The sequence below is a fragment of the Ixodes scapularis genome, unplaced genomic scaffold, assembly GCF_016920785.2.
Source record: "Ixodes scapularis isolate PalLabHiFi unplaced genomic scaffold, ASM1692078v2 PGA_scaffold8__174_contigs__length_109621045, whole genome shotgun sequence".
Taxonomy (NCBI): domain Eukaryota; kingdom Metazoa; phylum Arthropoda; class Arachnida; order Ixodida; family Ixodidae; genus Ixodes; species Ixodes scapularis.
The window spans coordinates 91,584,614-91,607,718 of NW_024609883.1; the positions used below are offsets into that span (position 1 = coordinate 91,584,614).

The window sequence follows — 23,105 nt, forward strand, 5'->3', positions numbered from 1 at the left end:
GTAAACTGAAAAACCTTCCAAACGAATACCGTTGCAACGCCCCTTTCAGCTTGAGGGAGGTTTATTTTCAAGACCGTCCATAAAACGTGAGCATATAATCTACGCTGGTGAGACATAAAAAGAATCTTCATGAAAAGTTTATTTGTTGGATGAACTACATAACAATATTTTCACAAGTCAATACTTTTTAATCAAGAACAAAAATCAGTCACATTTTCATTTTTAGCAAATAATTACTGGTTTATGTAATTAATGTTTTCCGGGGTACTGAAATCTAAGTGGAAGTCATTTAGAGTGTCAAAGCATTTATACTAGTAGCCAAACTTCATCTAATTCAAGGTCGATGCTGATATAACAAGCTGGGAAAATATTTCATTACCCTAAAGATTAATCAGATAGTTCATTCGTCGCCAACTATTTTCTCAGTCGAATATTTGGCAAAAAGTGAAGCATGTCTACCTACTGAAAGAATGTAAATAAACACAACTAAATCCTATACTCTATTGCGATTTTTTGGCGAGCTTTTTCACATTTTGAAAGGTAAATTCCTGGTGCATTTTTTTTTTATTTACATTACGCCCCCTTGAAGTGTCTGAAACAATAAAGGCGTATTTATAATGGGGTTATCAGTGACCTGCTTAAAAGCGAAGAAACATTAAAGATGGGCGACCTCGAAATGTTGCTACTGATTTGGAACGACGCATTCTAAAGAACGACGAGAACCTAACTCGTTCTTTTCTGAAGTAACGCGTTAGCTAGGTTTTTTTTTAACCTCGGCAGCGAGCAAAGCACTCAGTAACGTTTTTATTAAGTAGTAAGCAACATTTGTATTTTTTGTTTTTTTATGAGTAACATTTGCATATCACCATAGCGCTCACAAGCAGAACGACTACTCCTCTGAGTCGGCGGTTAGTTTTTTGTCCTCTCAAGAATGACGCTATAAAAACCAGCCTGCATTCACCTTTTTCTGACTTTGAACTTTTTGTAAGGATATCTTCGTATTATGACATTTACAATTGGGAGCGCCATTCCACACCCTGCAATGACTGCACGACTTTTAGATCACTCGCTAAGGAGAAGTTCAAGGGGTCTATCGGGACTTCTAACAACAACTGTTTTCAATTACTTTTCGAGTTTAGCGATGAACAATGCGTGTTTCCGGGTTAGGACTTGAGATTCATTCTTTTTCTCTGACGAACGTGTTAACGTCTATGGCGAGCAAATGAAATATGATGACGCGCAATCGTGGGCGAACTTTGATGACTTCTTCCAGACCGATGCATCTACCGAACTTGTAAACTCATTGTTGCTCAATAAACAATGCTAAGTTCAGGCCTCATGACGCAAACACTAAGCAGGATCAGTGGTTTTGATATTTTTTAACCTTCTGATTGAAAGGGCAGTAACGAATCTCAAAGCTCATCCCCAAGCACAAGACTGCAAGGGAAAGAACTAATGACCAAAGTATGCGCTGGTGTTTAAAGTCTACATAAAGGTCAAAATTCAATTCTGAGTGCAAACCGAAATAAAATTTAAAAAAAAACAAAAAAACGATGAACATTTTGAGAACTTAGAACAGGCTGTTTCACAACTAGGAAATGCAATTGTGGCCCAGGTACCAACATCTAAAATCAAGTATCTACTTTGCTGCATGAAATTTCTGGCTTGAAAAAAAAAATATGTAGTCTCCGAGGCTCGACCAGGGGGTTAAATTTCTTATTTGTGGGAATAAATGACACCGAAAAAGAAATATAGCAGAAATTCGAGAAACATCTACAAAACCTGGGCCTCGATAAACTAGGCGTTGAAATTGAGACATTGGAAATAGAAAAGGCTCATCGTCTTGGTCGTTTAGGTCAGAAAAAAAATCGCTCCTTTGTTACGAAGTTGTTACTTCAAACAGAAAGCTGCTCTTTTGTAGTCCGCCTATAAGTTAAAAAAACGCCATACTTTTGAACGACGATTTTTCTCTTGAAATAGAATAAACATTCATACAAAGAAAAGACCATACAAACCGCTGGACCAACAACTGAGTTTTATTTTTCCTCCTCTTTTGTTACGAACCCCACACGAAGGAAATATTATTCTTTCTGATTTTGCCATTCTGCTTCACTGAATATTTACCCACCAAAAGAACTTTTTCTTTCTTTCTTTTGCAGCGACAAAGAAAGTGCACTAACGCAATCATAGCCGTTTTCCTTAACCAAGTGGGCCTCCAGGATATCACGTGCCAGTTTTGTCCTGTCCCTTGCCAGGATTTTTAAGTCGCAGAACCGTGCAGAACACTGAAACGCACGACAATTGGTTGGCTTCGCAAATGTACCCGTGCTGACAGATATTTCACTCATGTAGCTCCTCCCTCGTACGATTGCTGATGCATCGCCCGGTTTGTTCAATGTAACTTCGGCCGCATGTCAGCGGAATGTGGTAATCCACGTCCTTTTCACACAGGGCGTATTGAGACTTGTGAGCTGTGCCACATACCCTCTCGTTGTTGCTTCGTTCCTGCTTAACCTTGCGACACATGGAAGAGGCTTTGTTCGAAGGCAAACACACCACCTGAACGCCTTTCCGCCCAGCATTCTTTTGTAGCCTGTTGGTCATCCCGTGAACATAGGGCGCCACCACGAACGATCGCATGCCGAGTCTTTGTCCTTTCCTTTGTGGTTTCATCTGTGCACCAAAATCCGCGGTTAATGGTCCTGCAGAGCGGCTCGCAAAACGCTACGAGGAGTGATTTTGGATATCCAGCGTCCTTTATTCTCGAGACCCGAGTTTTGAACTTCGCTCGGTCTGAATGAGACAAGTCTTCTTTATAGCGGATAAAAGGACTGCGGGGGACACCCGTTGTTTTTTTATTCTTAAAGTGTCCTGAGTCGTAAGGTAGAACGCCTTTGCATGACCTGGCTTGGAACGTCAAGCACACGTGTTTACCTTTGAATTCCAATGCCAGGTCCAGGAATCTGATGGAAGAATCCTCGGGGAGCTCATGGGTGAATGTGAGCCCTAGCAGTTATGTTCAAAGCATCGCATGACTGTGTCTCGGCACCCGTCCATTGCGTCATCCACCATTGCGTTGCATAGAATGAGGAAATCATCGACGTAACGGAAGATGCCTTCAATCCTTGGATATTTTAATCTTGAATAGCCCTTCCGAAAGCCGCGAGGAAAACATCGCTGAGGTACGGGACCACGCGTGACCCAATGCACACTCCACTCCTTTGTGCACATGAACAATTCTCTTGTGACACTACCGTTGCCGAAAGGTAAACACTCAGAAGCTACAAGAAACTATCCAGATTCATTCCGGCGCTGTTTTCTAAGGCTATGAAATTCTGCTGTTCGATGGTCGTTAGAATAATTGATAGCAGGCTTGAATGTGGCATGGAGTAGTAAAGTCCTGAATATCGATGGAAAATTTGGAAACGATGTCAGGCCCCTTCTCCCGAAGAGAGGCGACCACACGTTTGGAGTTGGAAGCCTGAAAGGATCTTGCACCATACACTGGGGCCTGACCAGTGTATTGTCAGGCCCCAGTGCCAGTGCCTTGCCCTGAAAGGCAAGGCACCATACACTGGGGCCTTGCCAGATAGGTCGACACATGTCTTTGCCATGTGTTCTGTTATAAAACTATAGCCTGAAACGGAACGCCGCCTTTGTGTATTTGGCTGAAAAAGAAACACATACAGATGGGTCTCGTTTCTTCCTTTGATTTTCGTCACGAGACTTCTTTGAATGTTGTCTTCGAATATCTTCAAAATGGCCCTTTTAGCTGATTTCGTTCTTTTTTCTTCCGCTGGGAGGAAATACTTAGCCACGACTTGAGTGCCCTTTTCTCCATACTTCTCAAAACCCAGCACCACAAAACCCTCCCTCCTTGTTCGATACACAAAGCCAGAGGTACTTGGTCTGCAATTCATGTATTGTTGATCCAAAAATGAACTTTTGATGCGCTTGGCCTTTTAAGCTTTCTAGGCAGTGAATCCCTTCAATAATAATTTGTGATGGTTTCTCTTCGAGAGCCTTTGACGCAATGTACCGTACTAGCGTCACCTTGTCCATGTCTTTTATATTTGGTAGAATTGCAAACGTTGGTAACATTGCAAGCACACATTCTGCCTGCGCCAAAAAACTTCCATCTCCGATTACACGGATTGGGGAAATATTTGGACAGGCCTTGTCCTGTGTTACCATATGAACTTTCCATGTAGGAGGAAAGCATTACGTATTTCTAAATACGCCCTGTCATGCATTTTGCCTTGGTCAGTTGGTTTAGAAATTTGTTGTAGCCGGGACATTCCACTCTCAGCAAATCTGTGTGTAAGCGGAATTGGCGCCACGGCTGTGAACTGAGAATTTCCGAGACTGGCTGCGCATGTCCCTGGGAGGGTTCAAATATCACAAAGAATTGCTCTACCTCCTCTACGAGGATTTTTTTTTTATTTATACTCTTCAATGGCAGCCTTGCCCGGCAAGTTTATTATTGTTCACAAGGTTTATTCTTGTTGAGCTGGCCTTGTCTGAAATATAATCAAACTAGCTCATCTTAAGCCCGTGAGTTTAAGCCCGAAAAACTAAGCTCTTAGATTATTGGAGGGACAAACTCAATTCCTCTAAGCTATGGTGTGACAGAGTGAATTATGTTAATTCGGTGTACATAAAGGACGCATCGCCTGAAAAGGGCAATCCATTTCATCGACACCAGGCACCAGAATTGCATGATGCAGGAGAGGCGCTGGAAATGCGTGAAACAAGCTCAAAGTACTTAATATGAATGTGAAAGAATTGTTAACAACACCCACACTGTGGAGCATATGATATACTTCATGGGCCAGGCATAATCATGCTGACAGAAACCGGACTAAACACTAAATTGCTGCATAAAAATATATGAGGTCATTTTATGATGTCGCGTAACGTGTGTCACAGGGACAGTAGCAGCTCGGCGCTCGCGTAATTTACTATTCTTATGAAATCGGTGTAGTTTTTACGCCGCGGACTGAAGCCCAATTTTGAAAGTTTCCACTCCCTTTTTTCTTCCGTTCTTGATTCCTCTCTCGTGCCTCATCCTCACTCTTGTCTGATATAAGCCACCTTAGAGTGCCGTAACTGAAAGTTGCGTTATTCGAACCGGCTACGAGCTTGCTGAGGTGAAGCCATGCAGCTTGCAAATTATTCTGCTAAGGTAGTCGTGCGCATGCGCCGGTATAAGGACGAGTCAACTCAATATCACGCAAAAAAAAAGGCTAGACATGACGTCATTTTTAGTAAATCCCAGAGCCTTCCAAAGCGGCAATAGCGCTGAAGCTCAACTGAATCCTCTAGTGACGATGTCTAGAAGAGGGTGGAGGGGCTGCTCTAGGTGGTATTTACTCTGGCTTCCCCTGCACACTGGAAGCGTGCGAGGCGCCGAAGAGTTATAAAGGGTAAAAAAAGATGGAATGTATATCGCTTTTAATTGACTGCAATTTCCCTTTCGATAGCCTAGTTGATAAAGCGGTTGATTTCAGAAGACATGATTGCGGCACTGCGTCGGTCACTGGTTCTAATCCAGCTTGACGGAAGGAACATTTCGACTTTTCAATAGGTTGCCGTCAGCGGCTTAGAGCCATCTGGTGATTGATGTCATCGGAAGTTTTCGCGAAGAGGACGACCATGGATTTCCCGGAGGGGGTACCGCCAGCACTACTAAGTTACTCAGTTGGGAAACTTACACTTGAAGCCCGAAACAGTCGCGTCCACCAAAACCAAACTGAATACGATAACAGCGCCGCCGTTTAGCGAGGAGTCAAAACATGTAAGTTGCTTTATATAGCTACTCCGGAAATGACACTTTGAGGTGGCGTCACCGGCCCTCGCGCGACTCTACTGAGCCAATACGTGCAGCCGTGCTGTTCCCGGAGTGGCCGCTGCGGGAGAAACAGCAGCGTTGCAATCGCCTTCAGTTCGGTTCTTGAGTACGCATCGGAGACAATTTTTCAAAGAAGGCTCTATGGCAGTTTCCCAACTGAGTTGTTCTAGAAACGCTGGTTGCCACTAACAGCTGTCGATGTAAAGAGTGATTCGACCAGATATATAAGCAAAGGCAGGGGAAGCCGAGTAGTAGGAGTTGGCATTCTACCATAAAAACACGTCACACCTTCAGGGAAACTTTGATCCGCCTAAAGTCCAAGCGCAGCCGATATGTACGAGTCGAGTGGCCAGTCATGCAGGGCAGACATAGCAACTCCACGCCTTCTGTGCGTGTTTGTCCGGCGACTCATCGAATCAAGTGCAGACAGTGCGCTGTGACTTTACGATTTTAGTCTGTGTGTATACACATGTTTGTCTTTCGGGTGTTGGACGTGCTTGAATTTAAGGCGAAATGAAGTAAAGGTGACCAAGAGTCAACAGAAATGCTGTTGTGCAAAATGTTACTTGACGGAACATTCCCCCAAGTAGATGCGGTTTACAAACCTGCTGGCAGCCATGCTTCATGCTTGCGAGGCATAAAGAGCAATTTGCTGAGTCATGGACGTACAAACAACCGAATTTGTTTTTTTATATACAAGTTTGAAGTTTTTTCAGCGGGTGTACAAAATTATGACAATTCGAAATGTCTATCAATACCGCGTTTATATTCCATTTACTCTATTACCACGAAGAGTTCAAGGTGAAATATAATCAACTCTGCATCTTCTGTGTTAATCATGAACTGTCTTCATAATCTTGTTATTTACTTTAGAAAGTCTAGGTGACCATAAAAGGGTACTTAATAAACCTTTATTAAACATTTATATGTTTAAATCTGGAATTAACCGGAAGGCACTTCACCGAAAAGAGCACTTGCGTACTAGACGCTCTCAGTGCCACCTATAACGAATTTGTCTCCCTCTGTTACTGTTGACGACTTTGCTTCCAGACTCGATGAAAACAAGCAGGCTAACGTCGTATTTTTAATTTTAAAAAGCGTTTGTCGTTGTCTCCCCCATGGAAGCTGCTACAAAAACTTTATGCTATACTAAAATGAAAAAAAAACCCTTAAACTAGCTAGAAGTGTCTGTGGCAATTAGGCAGCAATTTGTTATTGTTTGTGCTGTTGCTGTTCTTTCTTTTTACTCTGGAGGTCCTTGTTTTAGATAGTTGGAACGTTAATTTGATTTTTATTTTTATTGTTTATGGATAATATATTTATATATATTCAGATATGAATGTCAATAGAAAGCTGTTTTTATGATTGTATTTTGTACCGCATTGTAAGTTTAAACTAACGATATGTTTATGCGAAATCGCTAGCTGGTACAAAACCTTGCAGATAATTTTGAACTCCTTCAAGTGTATAATTATGAACATCGCGCAAAAGGAAAAATATCCTGGCGTGTATAACCACAGCTTAGACGGACATACACTTCACAAGATCCTTCAGCAGGAATAATTTACATTCCAACAAATTTCTCTTGAAACTCCCAGATTATGTTTGTCACCTCAGAAGCTACAAACATATTATGGTATATAAAAATATTACTCCAAATGTAAAACTTTCAAGTTAATCACTCGCTCTTAAAGCATCAAGTTGGCCTACACTGCAATGTGCTAAGGTCGTTTGGGAAACATACCCAACTTATATTATACATAAAATTGAAAATAATACACATGAGGACACTATTTTCTTTTTTTTTAATTAGAAAGGCGTGACACGCCGTCGCCATTGTAAACGCCAACGGATCCAGCTCCTCTTCAAAACTATGCGAGAAATGAGAGACTGAGTGGTCTCTACCAAATCATCGTAGGAAACTTTCACATTAACACCGATTACTAGTCTAGTTTCTCGACCAGAGACAACACTAGAGCTTCACATTCAAAAACATAAATAAATTTCAGTTTCTTATTGATCATTTTAAATTTGTTGGCCCTCAAACCATATATGAACTTCCATAGCGTACTTCAGATTAGCACCAATTCAAGTTCTCTCGAGGGTGTTCTACACTATAGACCCTTTGAACATTCGCCAAATTACCGCAGCCAATGCTCACACTCTCTTGTCTTTCCCGGATGCCGAGTCATTGAAGCGGGTGCTGACGAGCTACCACAAAAACCAATGCTGGGGAGATGGACATGGTAGAATCTAAAATCGCAATAACCTGCCCTGCTGTGGTCATGACGAAGTGAAGGAAACGTAATAAGGGAAACAAATATTGAAGGTCGCTTATGGAGACGCCTAAGCACACCTCCTGTAAAGAAACTTTAGTCGGTGACAACCTAAGATTTCAGTAGTAGCTACTCCTCCAGTACGCACTTGTTTACTTTCACCTGGCTTCGGCTGCACGTGCGAAAAGGTGTTACCAAAAGCCGAAAGATTGAGATGGAGACGGAGCACGCACTGAATTATTTTCCTTTCCCGACTACAGCTGGCCGCCATTTGGCATATGTTAATTTTTTTTTAATTGTATTGTATTAGCTGTACCCCTCTTCTAATATACACCTGTATTCCTTACTGAAAAAAATACATATGAATTTATTTCTGATATGTTTATTGAACACACTTTTCATGTCAGAACATAATTTTTCATATTAATTTCATATGTCGCATGTCAGTTTCAGTTAGGCTAGGTGGCGCTAGGTACCGCCCAGTTTATGTGCTACAAAAATATTTTTATTTGCCCACCACAATTACACACACATGTCGATACATTATGCATACCACTAGCATCAGCTGAACATATCACATATTGAGCAATACACATACACGGCACAACGAGCGTGACTACTACTGCACACCCGATAACTACTTCTGAGTTCTGCGTTTCCGCCTTTTATGCTGGTCGCTTTGAAGCTACGGATTTTCTCGGTTACAACCTCTGCAATAAATGATATATTCTTATAACGTTGATAATTTTTTTTCAGTAATGTCATACCCTTGAGAGTATTTTGAATGGCTCAGGGGATGAATCTCTTAGTAAAAAGTAAACGCTCATGCCGTTAATATTTGAAAGCCAATAAATCAAGCCTCTCCGTTGCGGTTCCCAGCAACGTGTTTGCTTGCCCGCGCGGCTCGTTGTATACTGAAAAAAATTATATGAATGTGTTTCCGATATGCTTATTGGACACATGGCTAATTGTGACATGAAAGTCCTATAGGTTATTATTTAAATCACATATGAAATTGTGTGTTGCTTATCAGGGGGCATATTGCCACGCTCGCCGGCGAGCGACCGCGCGCATGACCGAGTGGTTAGCGTGCTTGACTGTCGCGCAGAAAGTCTGGGTTCGATTCCAGTCAGTGGAATGATATTTTATTTGTTCTTTCAACATTGCGTTCTCGTGTGTTCGAGAACATTCTCGTATGATCGAGTTCCGAATGTTCCAGTCGCCGAACAATCTAGGCCGATTGTTCCAGAACCCAACGCGCGTACATAAGGGACTCCGCCTCCTGATCTGCAGTCAGTTTCGCTCCAGCGTTCGACTCTGCTGACACGCCGACTTCGACGCCCGCGACGCTCTGCTTTCTTCTGTTTCCTTCTTTATTTTTGGCACAAGTTCGCCACATTAAGCGTTTATTTATTCCTGTTCATTTCTAGTTTATTGGTCACCACCCGTGACATTTTGGTGGAGGTGCTGGGTACCGCATGCCCGTGCAGCGTTCCCCTCCAAGGGCCGCAAGCACAGCGACGCCGACTGCCTGTCCAGAGCCCCCGTCGAAACACCTTCCGCCAGTAGCAACGACGATGACGACGAGTGCTTCCTAGGTGCAGTAAACACCGACGACATGGCACGACGTCAAAGAGATGATCCTGAGTTGCGCGCGCTAATCGAGCACCTCGAAGGACGAGGGGGTAGTGTCCCCCGTGTCTTCTCGAGAGCCCTGCCGACTTTCGTCCTCCGACAAGGTGTACTTTACAAGGAGAACTTCGGAGACAACAGCACACCATGGCTGCTGGTAATCCCACCGACCTTAGAGCGGAGATCTTCCAAGCCTGCCACGACGACCCGACGTCCGGACACCTTGGTTACAGCCGTACGCTGGCCCGGATCCGTGAAAGGTATTACTGGCCCAAGCTGCCGAGGACCGTTCACTTCTACACACGGTCCTGCCACGAGTGCCAGCGACGCAAGAAACCGCCGACGAAGCCGGCAGGTCTCCTGCATCCGATCGCTCCCCCGACCGTACCGTTCCAGCAGATCGGAATGGATCTACTTGGTCCTTTCCCACCATCGACGCAAGGAAACAGATGGATCATTGTCGCCACAGATTATCTCACACGGTACGCCGAAACGAAAGTCCTTCCTGTAGGGACTGCTGTGGAAGTCGCCAAGTTCTTTATCGAGTCCATCGTCCTCCGGCACGGCGCTCACGAAGTTTTGATCTCAGACCGTGGATCATCGTTCATGGCCCAGCTGACGCAAGAAATCCTTCGTCTCAGCCACACCAGCCATCGGCGCACAACGGCGTACCACCCGCAGACCAACGGGCTGACGGAGAGACTCAACAAGACTATCGCCGACATGATCTCCATGTATGTCGACGTAGAGCACAAGACGTGGGACGAGGTGTTGCCGTATGTCACGTTTGCCTACAACACGGCCGTGCAAGAGACCACCGGGGTGACACCCTTCCAACTGGTTCATGGTCGCAAAGTAACGACAATGCTGGACGCGATGTTACCCCACGAACCGGCTGTCAACGGAAGCGACGACGCCCAGGTGGTTGCCCAACGAGCAGAAGAAGTCCGCCAGCTCGCCAGACACCGTATTCAAGGCCAACAACGTGTCGACACTGACCGCTACAACCTCCGTCGTCGGGACGTCCACTTCCAGCCCGGAGACAGGGTGTGGGTGTGGACACCGATACGTCGCCGTGGTCTCAGTGAGAAACTCCTAAAGCGCTACTTCGGACCCTACAAAGTACTTCGTCGACTCGGGGATCTGAACTACGAGGTGATGCCCGACGGAACACGGACTTCATCACGCCGCGCTCCACGACCGGAAGTCGTCCACGTCGTGCGCCTCAAGCCGTACTACGCGCGATAAGACTGCGAACTGTGATCTTGTGCACCGCTTGATAGGATTGTGTTTGGCGAGCCTCCGTATGTTCCCATTTTTTTTTTTTTTTGTTTCGCTCTGTTTTGTTGTTTTTTACGTGGCATCGAGACGATGCCTTTTTAAAGGGGGGAGTAATGCCACGCTCGCCGGCGAGCGACCGCGCGCATGACCGAGTGGTTAGCGTGCTTGACTGTCGCGCAGAAAGTCTGGGTTCGATTCCAGTCAGTGGAATGATCTTTTATTTGTTCTTTCAACATTGCGTTCTCGTGTGTTCGAGAACATTCTCGTATGATCGAGTTCCGAATGTTCCAGTCGCCGAACAATCTAGGCCGATTGTTCCAGAACCCAACGCGCGTACGTAAGGGACTCCGCCTCCTGATCTGCAGTCAGTTTCGCTCCAGCGTTCGACTCTGCTGACACGCCGACTTCGACGCCCGCGACGCTCTGCTTTCTTCTGTTTCCTTCTTTATTTTTGGCACAAGTTCGCCACATTAAGCGTTTATTTATTCCTGCTCATTTTTAGTTTATTGGTCACCACCCGTGACAATATGTCGCAGATAAGTTCTTATACGTCGCACATCAGTTTTTAGGTATTTTATATCAACTTTATATGTCACATATCGGCTTTTGAACATTTCATATCAGTTTCATATGTCGCATATCAGTTTTTTTTATATTTTCTACCAGCTCTTATATAGATTCATAAAATTTGTTTCTGTAGGGTTGGCGTACTAATATTATCATATAAATAAACAAATAAGTTCGGTCCCTTGTACAACTCAATTTATGCCATCTATACTCCTTTTCAACTTCCAATGGACTGGCACGAAGGTTGGCAGATTGAACACTGCCTCAGAAAATCTTGCATCCGCATTGTCAAAGAGTGCGCGAGAGATATTGCGATACGCAGACTACGAAGAGCACTTACCTAAAGCATATGGTTCTCTGTTATGATAGCGCGCTATTTTATATAGGTGAAATAAAGATACATAGTATTTAGTTTCATAAACGTTCTTGCCATATTTGTAAACATGTCAACTGTAGGGGGAAGTTGGAAGGCGCGCAAGCAACACTGACGAAGTCGCCTCGTCTTAGCCATAACAATCCAATCCAATCCAACTTTTGTGTACGTAAAACATGCCCGGACCGGCATCTTCCTTCCCCACGCGGTCCACACATACGCCGCCGTGTCGAACACTCTGTCGGACTCATCTTTATTTCTTAATGGCCACTAGTTCTGATCGCGGGTTCTCATCGCCCCATCACTTCCAGACGGTATTTAATCCCATCAGTAGTCTTCAGTAGTAGCAAGCAGACGGAGCCGCCGCGAGGGCTCGATAAGCAGACGAAGAACTCGCCCCCGCATGACGCGTCTTGGCGCACTGATGCGTACGAAAGAGCAAATATACCAAGTGGTTTCTAACAGCCTCGTGATTGGACATGGCAGCCTAAAACGTTAGTCCATCGTAGGATGAGACGGGGTATTGGCGGCCGAAAAACTAAAAAAAGCTACCATTATCACCGACTTCTTTCGCTTCTATACTCGTGATCAATGATCGCGACATTCCACTTTTTTTTTAATTAGCAGGAAAAAGACATGTTGCTACCTTTTATTGCGTTGTTAAGAAAACTACATCGTGCATAATTTTGGGATTTTATTGCACTTAAGCCGCAAAGATGGAGTTACCGCTGTAAAAGACAACCCCATCAATATTGTAGTGTCACTCTGTGAAATATTTTTTCACAAAAAATATGACACTCATGTGACACTCACTAACCGTCGGTATGATACTGCTTGAAGCTTCGAAGTTCAAGAAGCATATTTTACGAACTTTTGACCGTAACAACCATACCGTGTCCGTATTGACATTCGCCGTAAGAACATCGTTCACGGTTGCACATTAAATGTCACGAAACAAAATACATCCTATGCTCAAAACAAAACGATGATATTGCTCTTCTATTTTTTACTTTTTTTGAGGTGCGAAAAAAGAACTTCCTTCTGTCATCCAAAAAGGTCACATTCCATTTTAATATCTGCTCTGTAGAAAGAGAGAGGAGAGGCTGTTTCTATACAGAGAGAAACCGAAGAGGAGGAGAAGATGAGAACGTGCCGTGACGTCACAGCGCCGAGCACTAATACGAAGAACTAATGGGTAGGTGCAAAGACTAGCTTTCTTTGTCTCTAAATACTACTCTCCTTTCCCTGTCCAATGAGTGGGAAGAAGGGCGTTGTAATCCCCTCGCGCAAAGCCTGGCATTTGAGCAAAAGTAGACAGCCTTTCCATCTACAAGCTATCCTTCCAATCAGAGCTTGAAGCTCTGAAGTCACCGCAAGCTCTCACCCCCTCCCCCTCCTTCAGTTTCTCTCCATATAAAAAGAGGTCGGGATTGGTTTCAGGTTAAAGTGTGACTGCAGATTAAGCAGCAAGAGCCCAGCCATGAAGACATTTTGCTTAGCGCTTGCTTTGACCGTCATCGTGGCCGCACTGTTGGCAGATGTCAACGCCGAATTCAAAGTAAGGTTTATTTTTTTTTTTTTTTGTATTTGAAGAAACGTCATACCTGCACTAGCCTCATGCACTCTTAGGCTTATTGTTGACTTTTGATACTCCTTCTGGCATTGCTTAATTTATATGATTCTAATGTCGATCTCTCTATATGCTTGAAACTTCTTTGGTTCGTCCGGTGCTGTATTGCAAGGTTTTGAGTGAATTCGGTTGGATTTTGAAGTTGCATGAACCCTCTAAGGTGACAAACAGGAAACCTTTTCGGAGACAGGTTGAATATACGCATTGTTGGTAACTGCGTTGGTTCCTGATCGCCCCCCACTGGCTTCAAATGTGCAGCCGTGGGAGCAAGTGACCTTCCAGACTATTTCTTGAGGTACCAAACATACTATATCATCTTGTCGACTGACAAAACGCCGGTGTTTATTACCCTAAGGTATTGAAACTCCTTAACATACAGATGTTCACGTCACCTTCCCGCTACCTAATGCATTGGAGTGTGCCTCATCACAATGAATCTGTGAACTGGAGATTCACCGTAGCAACTATTACCAACGTGTTCGACACTAAGAAGTGTTGTTGTTGTTATCGTCGTCGTCGTTGTCATTGTCGTCATCGTTGTTTTTGTTTATTTTATAAACATCAACGACAACACAACGACAACGTGCGTCGTTGTGTGGTCATTGTGTTGTGCCTGTTACAAAAGAAGCGCCGATGTATCGGTACTCGTTAGTTTGTCAAAAAAATAAAACAGGCTAGATAAAGTTTTTTCCTTCTTCTAAAACGTAACGAAGTACCATTACCGTTGCTTCTGCAAACTAAGGAACGTTGTCTTAGCGTTTCTTTAGATTTAAGCATTTTGCAGCGACAAGCTTCAGTCACGAATTCCGACAGCAATTAACCTTTTAAAGAGTGATTTCAGGTATTTTTATTCTTTGTCGATCAAATTTGCAGAATAGAGCATGTTTCCGATTGTGCGTTGACACTTTAAGGGCACCGAAAACGTGAATAACTTCTCTTAAAAGTAAAGACTAGAGGGTAACGTAATTTGATAGTAGTACCCTAAATTTTGTTTTACGGTACTACTAAAAAAAAAGTAAAATCTTTTTCGTGGCCTCTCTGCTGGCCGGTGTGATTTCATCTCAGGTAGGTGTGAGTTTTCTTCGCCCAGTATTGTAGCTTGCCACTGAAAAGACGCAAGTAACGCTCAGAAGCGATTTGAGAAAATATTGCTAAATTTAAAAATAATCATACGCCTAGAATACATGCAGCAGTGTATTATTTTAGTCAGTAAGAGCAATCTTCAGACGAAGCAGATATGATGGCGAGGCAAAAATCTTGGTAACCCAAAAATGATGATTGCATTGTAACAATAAGCATTTCGCTAGTATGCGTTTGGACAGTGACGCAGCGCAAACTTGATAGAGTTGGGGCAATTCCTTTCGGTCTTGCCTTTTGCTTAATTAAATCTCAGTGATCTTTTTATTTGCGATATTTTCGGTGATTTCAATATTTCCAGGGTCTATAGCTCGTTACAAATGAGGAGGACATACAAATTCACATTGAAAAAATTAGCACAATCAAAAAACAGTAGATTTAATTTTTGCTAACCATGAAATGGCACAGTTCACGTGTACCGGCGATGTACACGAGTGAATTTCAGATCATTGTGCAGTCATTTTCAGCTGTTCCCTGGATTTATTCCAGCAGAAACCAAAATATGTAACAGTGGGCCGTACTTTGATGGGGCCGATGGTGAAGGTATTTTAGACATTCTCGACGTTCACTATTCAGAATTTGAAAATTTTGCGAAATCTTTAACTCCGTCGACTGACCTCCTCTGGGATAGGCTTTAGGACTCAATACAGGAAGAAATAAAACAGTTTGTTCTCCTTCGTGTAAAGAAAAAGCATACAAACATGTTGTGGATAACGAGAGACAATCATACACCTAGAAACAAACTTAGAGAACAAACACCTTTTACTGTGGCGCGAGTACTCCCGATGGGAAGGCTGAAGTGTCTGCGTTCTCTCGAAAGCTGAAAGATGCGGTTCGCTTGGCGAAGTCCTTTTATACTGCAATAAGGCGTCTAACTTTTCTGAAATCAGCTCCCGATAAGTTTTGGCGGCATTTATCTCCAAGAAAAGAAAAGACTTAGCGTAAAGTTTAACTGAACAATCGGAAGCTACCGATACGGACGAGATTGCAAACTTGCATAACGAAGCTTTTCAATCGTTGTTTATTAGAGATGATGGTCAAATGCCACTTTGTTATTCTAATTTGTCTTCCCCTTCAATTGATAAAAGTCAATTAAGTAACACAGGATGGAATATTTCACCAATTGTAGCGGTTGAACGTAAAGAAATGGTGCCGAAAAGATGACATCCCACTAAAATTTTTGAAAAGGTATGCAGAGTGGCGTTTTCACTATCTAACGTTGATTTTTGTTAAATCTCTGGAAGACTGTGCTCTTCCTGTCTACTGGAAATGTGGTAAGGTCATCTCGATAGATAATAATCTTTATTTGGACTCCTTGAGTCTCAGGTGGAGGGGCAAAAGGTAAACAGATTTACCTGACGAGGCCCCACCACCCTGTACATTGCTCAGCAGGGAATCAAAACAGACTAGAAAGAAACACAAGTAAAAACGACAATAAATCTTATCAAAAAATGTGTCACTGTGCAAAACCAAAAACGAAACAATCCTTCTACAGAAAAATAAATTATTAAGGTACAAACTGGCAGGAGCAATGAGCTTTGAAGCGAATTAACACAAATAACGGGGATCAGAGCTGATTATACGCTATTCAAACCAATGCTTAACCAAAACCCAATTTCCTATTGTAAAATACAACGTTTCATGTTACCTTTGAAGGCAATAAGGGAAGTAGCATTCCTCATTAATTCAAAAACACTTGGATGATCGTTCAAAATTTTCTTTCTTAAGGAAAGCAATACTGCACTACTTACAAATTACCATCCGATTTCATTAACAAGCACGTCTTGTAAATTTCTAGAACATACAATTGCTAGAGAATTATCAAATTTTGTGGAGATTAAACAAATGTTAAGTAAACATCAGCATGGGTTTCGAAAAGAACTTTCCACCACTACACCGCTTATTGAGGTATTTCTAGATTTAAGCCACTACATTGATAGTAGGGAAAAAATAGATGTAGCAATTTTGGATGTCGCCAAAGCATTTCATCGGGTGTCCCATGAAAAGCTGTTATGTAAAATTGCAGGTATCATTAAGGACCGCCAGCTGATCGGCTGGTTGGGAGCATATTTATTTGGAAGAACCCACTTTTGTTTCAAATTGAAAACGCGAAAGCTCTGCCGTTGCCAGTGATTTCCGAAGTTCTACAAGGGTCCGTACTAGGGCCACTGCTGTTTATTATTTATATGAATGACATGTGCGTAAAACTCAAACCGGCAGAAAAAAAAAACATTGCTGATGATACGAATATTTATACAGCCGATAACGCTGAAAGCGTTCAAATCAAACAAAATCAACAATTGGATAAATTTTTGATTGGTGTCAAGCGTGGCAAATTAAAATAAACAGGTCAGAAACTGTAAGCATGATTATTACACGTAAGCGAAGTATTTTACTGTTCCGGTACTGTATTGACAACGTGCAGCTTTGTAACATAAGGGAGTACAAAAACCTAGGTGTGTACATGCAATCAAACCTCTCATGGTACCTGCAAGCGGACAAAGTATGTAATAAGGCTATGTTTAGGCTGTGGACTTTAAGGCGATCGCTGTTGGACACAACGCCGGAAGTTAACCACTTTTTAAAGCCTTGTTTTACCAATCATAGATTACGCGAGTATGCTGTGGAAACCTTTCACTCAGAGCAACATCAATAAGCTTGAACGAGTCCAAAATGAGACAGTGAGGTTTATCTATTACCGTTATCATTCCAAAGACTCAATAACAATGCTCAAGGCAAGACGCGCATGTATACAAATCGTTTAAAATACTTTTTTTTTAATTAGCAAATGGGTTGCATAATATCGATATGTCAAGATACGTGCATTCCGCCATCCCAGCTGACTCATGCAGACTTCTTACTCGTATAAAGAATAACAACTATATTCAGGCATATCCGTATTTTACAGACACCTTTAAATGTTTATTTTTCCCACGATGCATAGACGGTTGGAATGAACTTGAGACAGAATTTGCAAATGTCCTACGATAACGAGTGTGATAAGCAGTATGGCACCATTGTAATTGTAATTGTATTCGCGTATCGTTTTGTCAGTTTGTCTTCTTTTTTTCTTTTTACAAGTGTATCTGCACTTTTTTGTACCGCCATCCTACCTAAACGCATTGTCTGGAGCTGGCAGTACTTGTAAATAAATAAAAATGAATAAGATACAAAGTAATCAATTCCCTTAGCAGATAAGTAGTCCGACATGCTAGCAAATAATTAGTCCGACGTGTTAGCAAAGATGGCTAGTTAACGCCTGTGTAAATAGGTCAATGGACCGATATCCCCAACCAGTTTGGTTACGTCACCGCTGCCGACATGCATGGCGGGAACTGTATGTAGCCTTCCTACACGCGCGACAACCCCGCTGCGGCTAGAGAGCCTTTATGTGCGCTTTGCTAGGGTGGTGCCACCCTTTGTAATACCACTCGCCGACAATCCAGCAGTCATTTTGGTCTCAGCGATAATCCGTGGGGCTCATAACCCTCCCGGAAACAAGCACCTTATCTCCCAAGCTAGGAGCAGTGTTGTGGAACCCATGGAGGGAGGATTAGCATTTCCCCTCTCGGATGGGGAGACCGATGGACACAAAGGCCACTTTCCGGCGCACGGGAGACGTACGGAGAAACAATGAGGAACAAAATGGCGGTGGGGGAAAGGGAAACAGGCAGTTGACATCACTCTATGCGAATCGCACATGAAGGCACCCTAGCTGCGGCAACTCGCATCTTTGAACACACTGAGTGCGATCCGGGAGATGCTCTTATCGCGTGCTCAATAGTATAAAAAAAAAAAAAAAAGCCTGGTGCTACATAATAGCTACATAATGGTTTGATGTATCAGCAATTTTCGTGATTTGAAAGACACCCTCTTTTATCCTAAACCTCGCTCGTAACGGTGTTTAATCTTTTCTTTGGAAGGGACAGCAGCCAGTTGTGCCCGACTTCCCTTTCGGCCCTACTCCCCGTCCTACTCCTGGACGTCAAGGCCAGCCGTGTAGCCCCAGCGCGCCTTGCGGGAGCGGATTGTGCTGCTTACAATCACGCAATGGGAATCGTCCCTCTTCCACCTGCCAGCCTAAAGGAGGATACGGAATGCCGTGTTCAGAAGACTCGATCAAGGGCGGCACCTATACTCACCTATGCCCGTGTCTAACAGGTGATTTATGTGTACCTTTTCGTGCGTATTGCAGGCAAGAATCGGTAAAACGCCGCCGTGAGCAGCTAATAACGTCACTACTCGGACGCTTTTATTTTTAGTGTCACACAAGGACGGCGGTGTTTTGGTCGGTTTTAGGTTCTAGACAAGTGTTTTTTTTTGTGTTTTTTTTCTGGTCGGGAAGTGTAATATGAGCAGTGTGGCGGTAACGCGCTACAAGTTACAGCGTTACCGGTAACGCGTTGCTTTTCTTGTTAACGTTGTAACGCACTCGTTACGTTTTAAAACACTAACGGGTAACGTACTCGTGTTAGTTGTTTCAAGTAACGGGTAACATAGTTACGTACCTCGTTTCTACTTCCCAAGATTTAGAAAATGTAGTCTTCGATACTTTTGTGTATCTAGGCGCCGAGCCGTGCGAATTTGTGAGTTTCTGCGTTCTTTTGCGTTTTTACTTCTAAGCGTTTAGGTAAAACCGTAAAAAAAGATCATAAAATAAATATGTTCAGTTTCTCCATGAACATCATTTTTCGTTAAAGAACACATGCAAAGCAAAAGGGCTTTTTCTAACCCTCTAGATGGAAAAAGAATGTTATAAAAAGAATTTACAACGAACAAAAGAAAATTTAGGGATATATTTATGGCGCAAAACGAATATATAGTTGGCACCGCGTCCGTTGCCGCGGGCCACGCGGTAGAGCTCTGCGCGGTGCCGCTGCGTTTCCGCCGCACGCTGAGCGCGGTTCGCCGCCGGTTCAACGCGTTTCCCCACGCCGCCGTCGCCGCCGCCGCACAAGTTCGTCTGCTCCGGTGCGACGCCGCCGTCATCTGACCGGCGCACAGGTCTATCACGTCTGCTTGCGCGTTCGTGGGCATCAGCTAAAAATTGGTATCGCGTCGTAAATATAGCTTTAAAAAATTTCCTTTCTCGTTTAAATTCATTTTAGGACTTCCTTTTCCCTACAAGGCTGCTTTAAAAAAATCGTTTCTTAGCTTGTGTCCTTTAAAGATGCCGCTTATACATACCCGCACCGTGAATTCACAAAAACGGGTTAATTCCAAATTAAAAAAAAAAAGTAACGCAAAGTAGCTTGCGTTACTTTTTATCGGTAACGGTAAGGCGTTCCTTTGATTTTGAGGTAACGGAGGTCGGTAACGCGTTCCTGTTATTTGCAAGTAACGAGTGACGTATTTCGTTACTTTTTTTTCGGTGAACACCTACAACACTGAATATGAGGTACAGTACCTGACAAATAGGAACGGCAGGGACGTCCTTGAGCTGTTCTGCCTCCAGTATGAACTACCTACCTCCGCTAATACTTGGGAGTCTAGTGGCCTCGAGTGTGCAAGCACAGCAAAAGCACGGCGAAAGGCAAAGAGCGCGTGCTAGAGGCCTGGCATTCAAAAGAAACGCCCTGCCGTTCTTACCTGGTCAGTGACTATGAAGAGGTTCAATAGTTCGCAACTTTCACCACATATGAGGTGCACTAGTTCATATAAAAATGACTGTCCTCTGGATTTTTGTTACATAACACGATTACGATGCTGAGTCTGTCCCGCATAATTGTAAATATGTGAAATACGTGCAAAATAAAAGCTTTACCTCATACTTCCACGTCAGGAAGGAGTAAGCAGGCACTTTCATTCGGCAAGCTGATCATCAAGGTGATAGGTAGCGTGATTCTCGCACCGCTGTACCACTATCGCTTAAAGTTTCGAATACGCGCGGAATTTACAGATAACTTCTCTGAAGGTTTGTTGTGCGATGATGAGCTAAACATACGAATGATAATATGTTCGAACTTTAAAGAACGCTAAGAGGTGTAGGATTTAAAACAAAATACGAGGATAATCGGAGATGTTAAGGGCACTTCAATTAACGCACATTGAAACCATCGATGATGCATTTAACTCTTCGTTAAGAAAGAGACGAGCCTCTAAGCTAAGCGCATATACGCCTTATATCTATATCCATATTTCATTAGGTCCAAGTGCCGGCTGCATGCACTCTTAAGCTCCAGGAAGGAGGGGCTTCATCGGTAGTCTGAAAATGGTTTTCTGCAGCCTCAGTGCACCAAATCGAAAAATAATTTCAAAATTCGTGATTCTGGAGGCCGAATGAAGACAATTTAATTATTCTTCCTCAAATACAGAACCGCTTCAGTTTCCCTTTAAGGCTGAGTCACGCAGCATCGTTTTCTTGCGTTGCTTTACGTTAAGGAAGCTTATGTCTGCCTACGCCACAAGTCACCGGAACACCAGTGTTTTATGTTAAGCGTTGCTACTAGTTTAAGCAGATAGCCTGGCACGCGACAATAGAGACGCGAAAGTTACGCTCCCTTATGTACAACGTAAAAAAACGATGCTGTCTGAATTATGTAACCATGACATTCGTTTCTCGAATGTTGCGTATCATGAGATCTCCTTCTGCTAGCGACGCTTAACATGAGGCACCAGAAATCTCGGTGACTTGTGGCGTAAGCAGATGTAAGCTTTCATAACGTAACGTAACGTAAGAAAACGGTGGTGAGTGAACAAGTCCTATACATACACAGCTCACATTACTCTAATTTCCACGACTTCTTAATATATATATATGTTGGAATTAAAATAAGACACCCTGTACAGTTAACATGAATAGGGGGACGCCTTGGATTATTAGTATTGCTACATAATTCTGTTCTTTTCATGGTACTGGCGACGTGCGCGACCGAGAGCGTCAATCCGGTCGGCCTTCCACTATTGGTCAAACGCTTATATGACGTCATTAGTAGGATGAATTCAACATTCCTCAATGAAAATACAGAGTATGCCAGACCATCCACCTTAACGGTGTTGGTTAAGGAAGCTGTCACTCAAGCTTTCACAGTGCTTTTTACACACTTTTGGAATTGTCGCTGGTAATCAATCATCCTAGTCGGGACGTCACAGATAGGAACCATAAGAGGAAGCCACCGAAGCATCTCGTCGCCAATAGCGTAACAGACTAGAACAGTTATATGCTTTTATATACGTCATATATTAAACATAAAAGAACACTAATATGCACGAATATTTTCAGAAGACTAGGCTGGATATTTTTTTCAGAAGACATTTGGAGAACAAATGTAAAACAAAGCATTTTCTAGAAATTTGAAATCGCTGTTTTTGTTCGTTTCTACATGCATTGCTCGATTTGTAAGCACGCTGACGTAATCATTATATTTTTCAGGTTACACCTGCCCATATGGTCCAAACGCCAAATGTCAATAACTACCGGAATCGTTGAATAACTCAAACGTTTTAACATTTCATCCCATAATAAAACTTCCCCATGGTTAACTCAAATAGTGGCTTCCAATGAAAAATAAAGCTTCTTTGTACCATGGATGTGTTTTTGTTTCTTTCATATTGTGTTGTTTAAAACATTCACGCTTCGTATTGTTCAGCCAGTATACGCAATTCTAAATAAAATACTACCGTTCAAACAGAAAAGAATAAGTTAAATACACCTAGTATTCGCCCCTTTTTTTGTTTGACAACAAACTCAGTGGCACCAGCTATAGGTCATATGAAAAATTCTTGGAAGCCGCCATCAGTCACGTAGCCACGTTGGTGGGGGGAGGGGGGAGGCAGACCCCCCCTTCCCCCAGAAATAAAATTCAGTGGGTCATCCCCGCCCCCTCCATCCCCGCCACCCGCACCCCCCCCCCCCCCCCCCCCCCCCCCCCCCTAGAAGGTTCCGAAGGGAAGCGTCGGGAGGAGTACAGCGTGCATGTCTATGAGGTAGCACAACAGAGACAAGGCAAAAGTTACCAAATCCCATCTTCCCCAAATCAAGCTCTGTATTTGTTATACGGTCACCCCATGGGTGTTTGTAAATGGCGCCGCGCGGTCCTCTCTGTGGGGTGAAGGTGTACACGTGTGCTTGAAGGTCGCAAACATGATCTTTCACGACCTTCGAGGTTTATATGTATGGTGTGCGTGGTAGATCCCTAGGTATGGTTAAAGTTATCTTCAGTGTCGGTACCTGTGCGTTTAAATAGATAAAAAGCGATCTCAATTGCAGCCATTAGCAGCTGGAGTGCCACAAGATAGTATTTTGGGACCACTCCTCTTTAAATCGACCGCAAAATTCGGTTTCTTAACCTATCGCGCTACGACTTTGTGCAGCGTTGCCCACAGACGGTGTTTTTTTTGTTTTTTTTTTGTGTGTGT

At 43.3% G+C, this 23,105-nt stretch overlaps 1 protein-coding gene across 1 annotated transcript; it reads left to right on the plus strand.

Annotated features, from left to right (window-relative positions):
• Positions 1 to 13,266: 13,266 nt before the first annotated feature.
• Positions 13,267 to 22,160, plus strand: LOC115310910. Its single transcript, XM_040223233.1, has 3 exons — positions 13,267 to 13,538; positions 18,671 to 18,908; positions 22,120 to 22,160. The coding sequence occupies exons 1-3, from the start codon at positions 13,461 to 13,463 to the stop codon at positions 22,158 to 22,160; spliced, it is 357 nt and encodes a 118-aa protein (XP_040079167.1). The 5' UTR covers positions 13,267 to 13,460.
• Positions 22,161 to 23,105: the final 945 nt, after the last annotated feature.

What these genes read in the sequence shown, in the direction of transcription:
- LOC115310910 (XM_040223233.1), top strand. Translation starts at nt 13,461, where the DNA reads ATGAAGACATTTTGCTTAGCGCTTGCTTTGACCGTCATCGTGGCCGCA. An exon ending in ATGTCAACGCCGAATTCAAA is followed by an intron (nt 13,539 to 18,670) that starts GTAAGGTTTATT and finishes TTTCTTTGGAAG; the next exon opens with GGACAGCAGCCAGTTGTGCC. An exon ending in CCTATGCCCGTGTCTAACAG is followed by an intron (nt 18,909 to 22,119) that starts GTGATTTATGTG and finishes TATATTTTTCAG; the next exon opens with GTTACACCTGCCCATATGGT.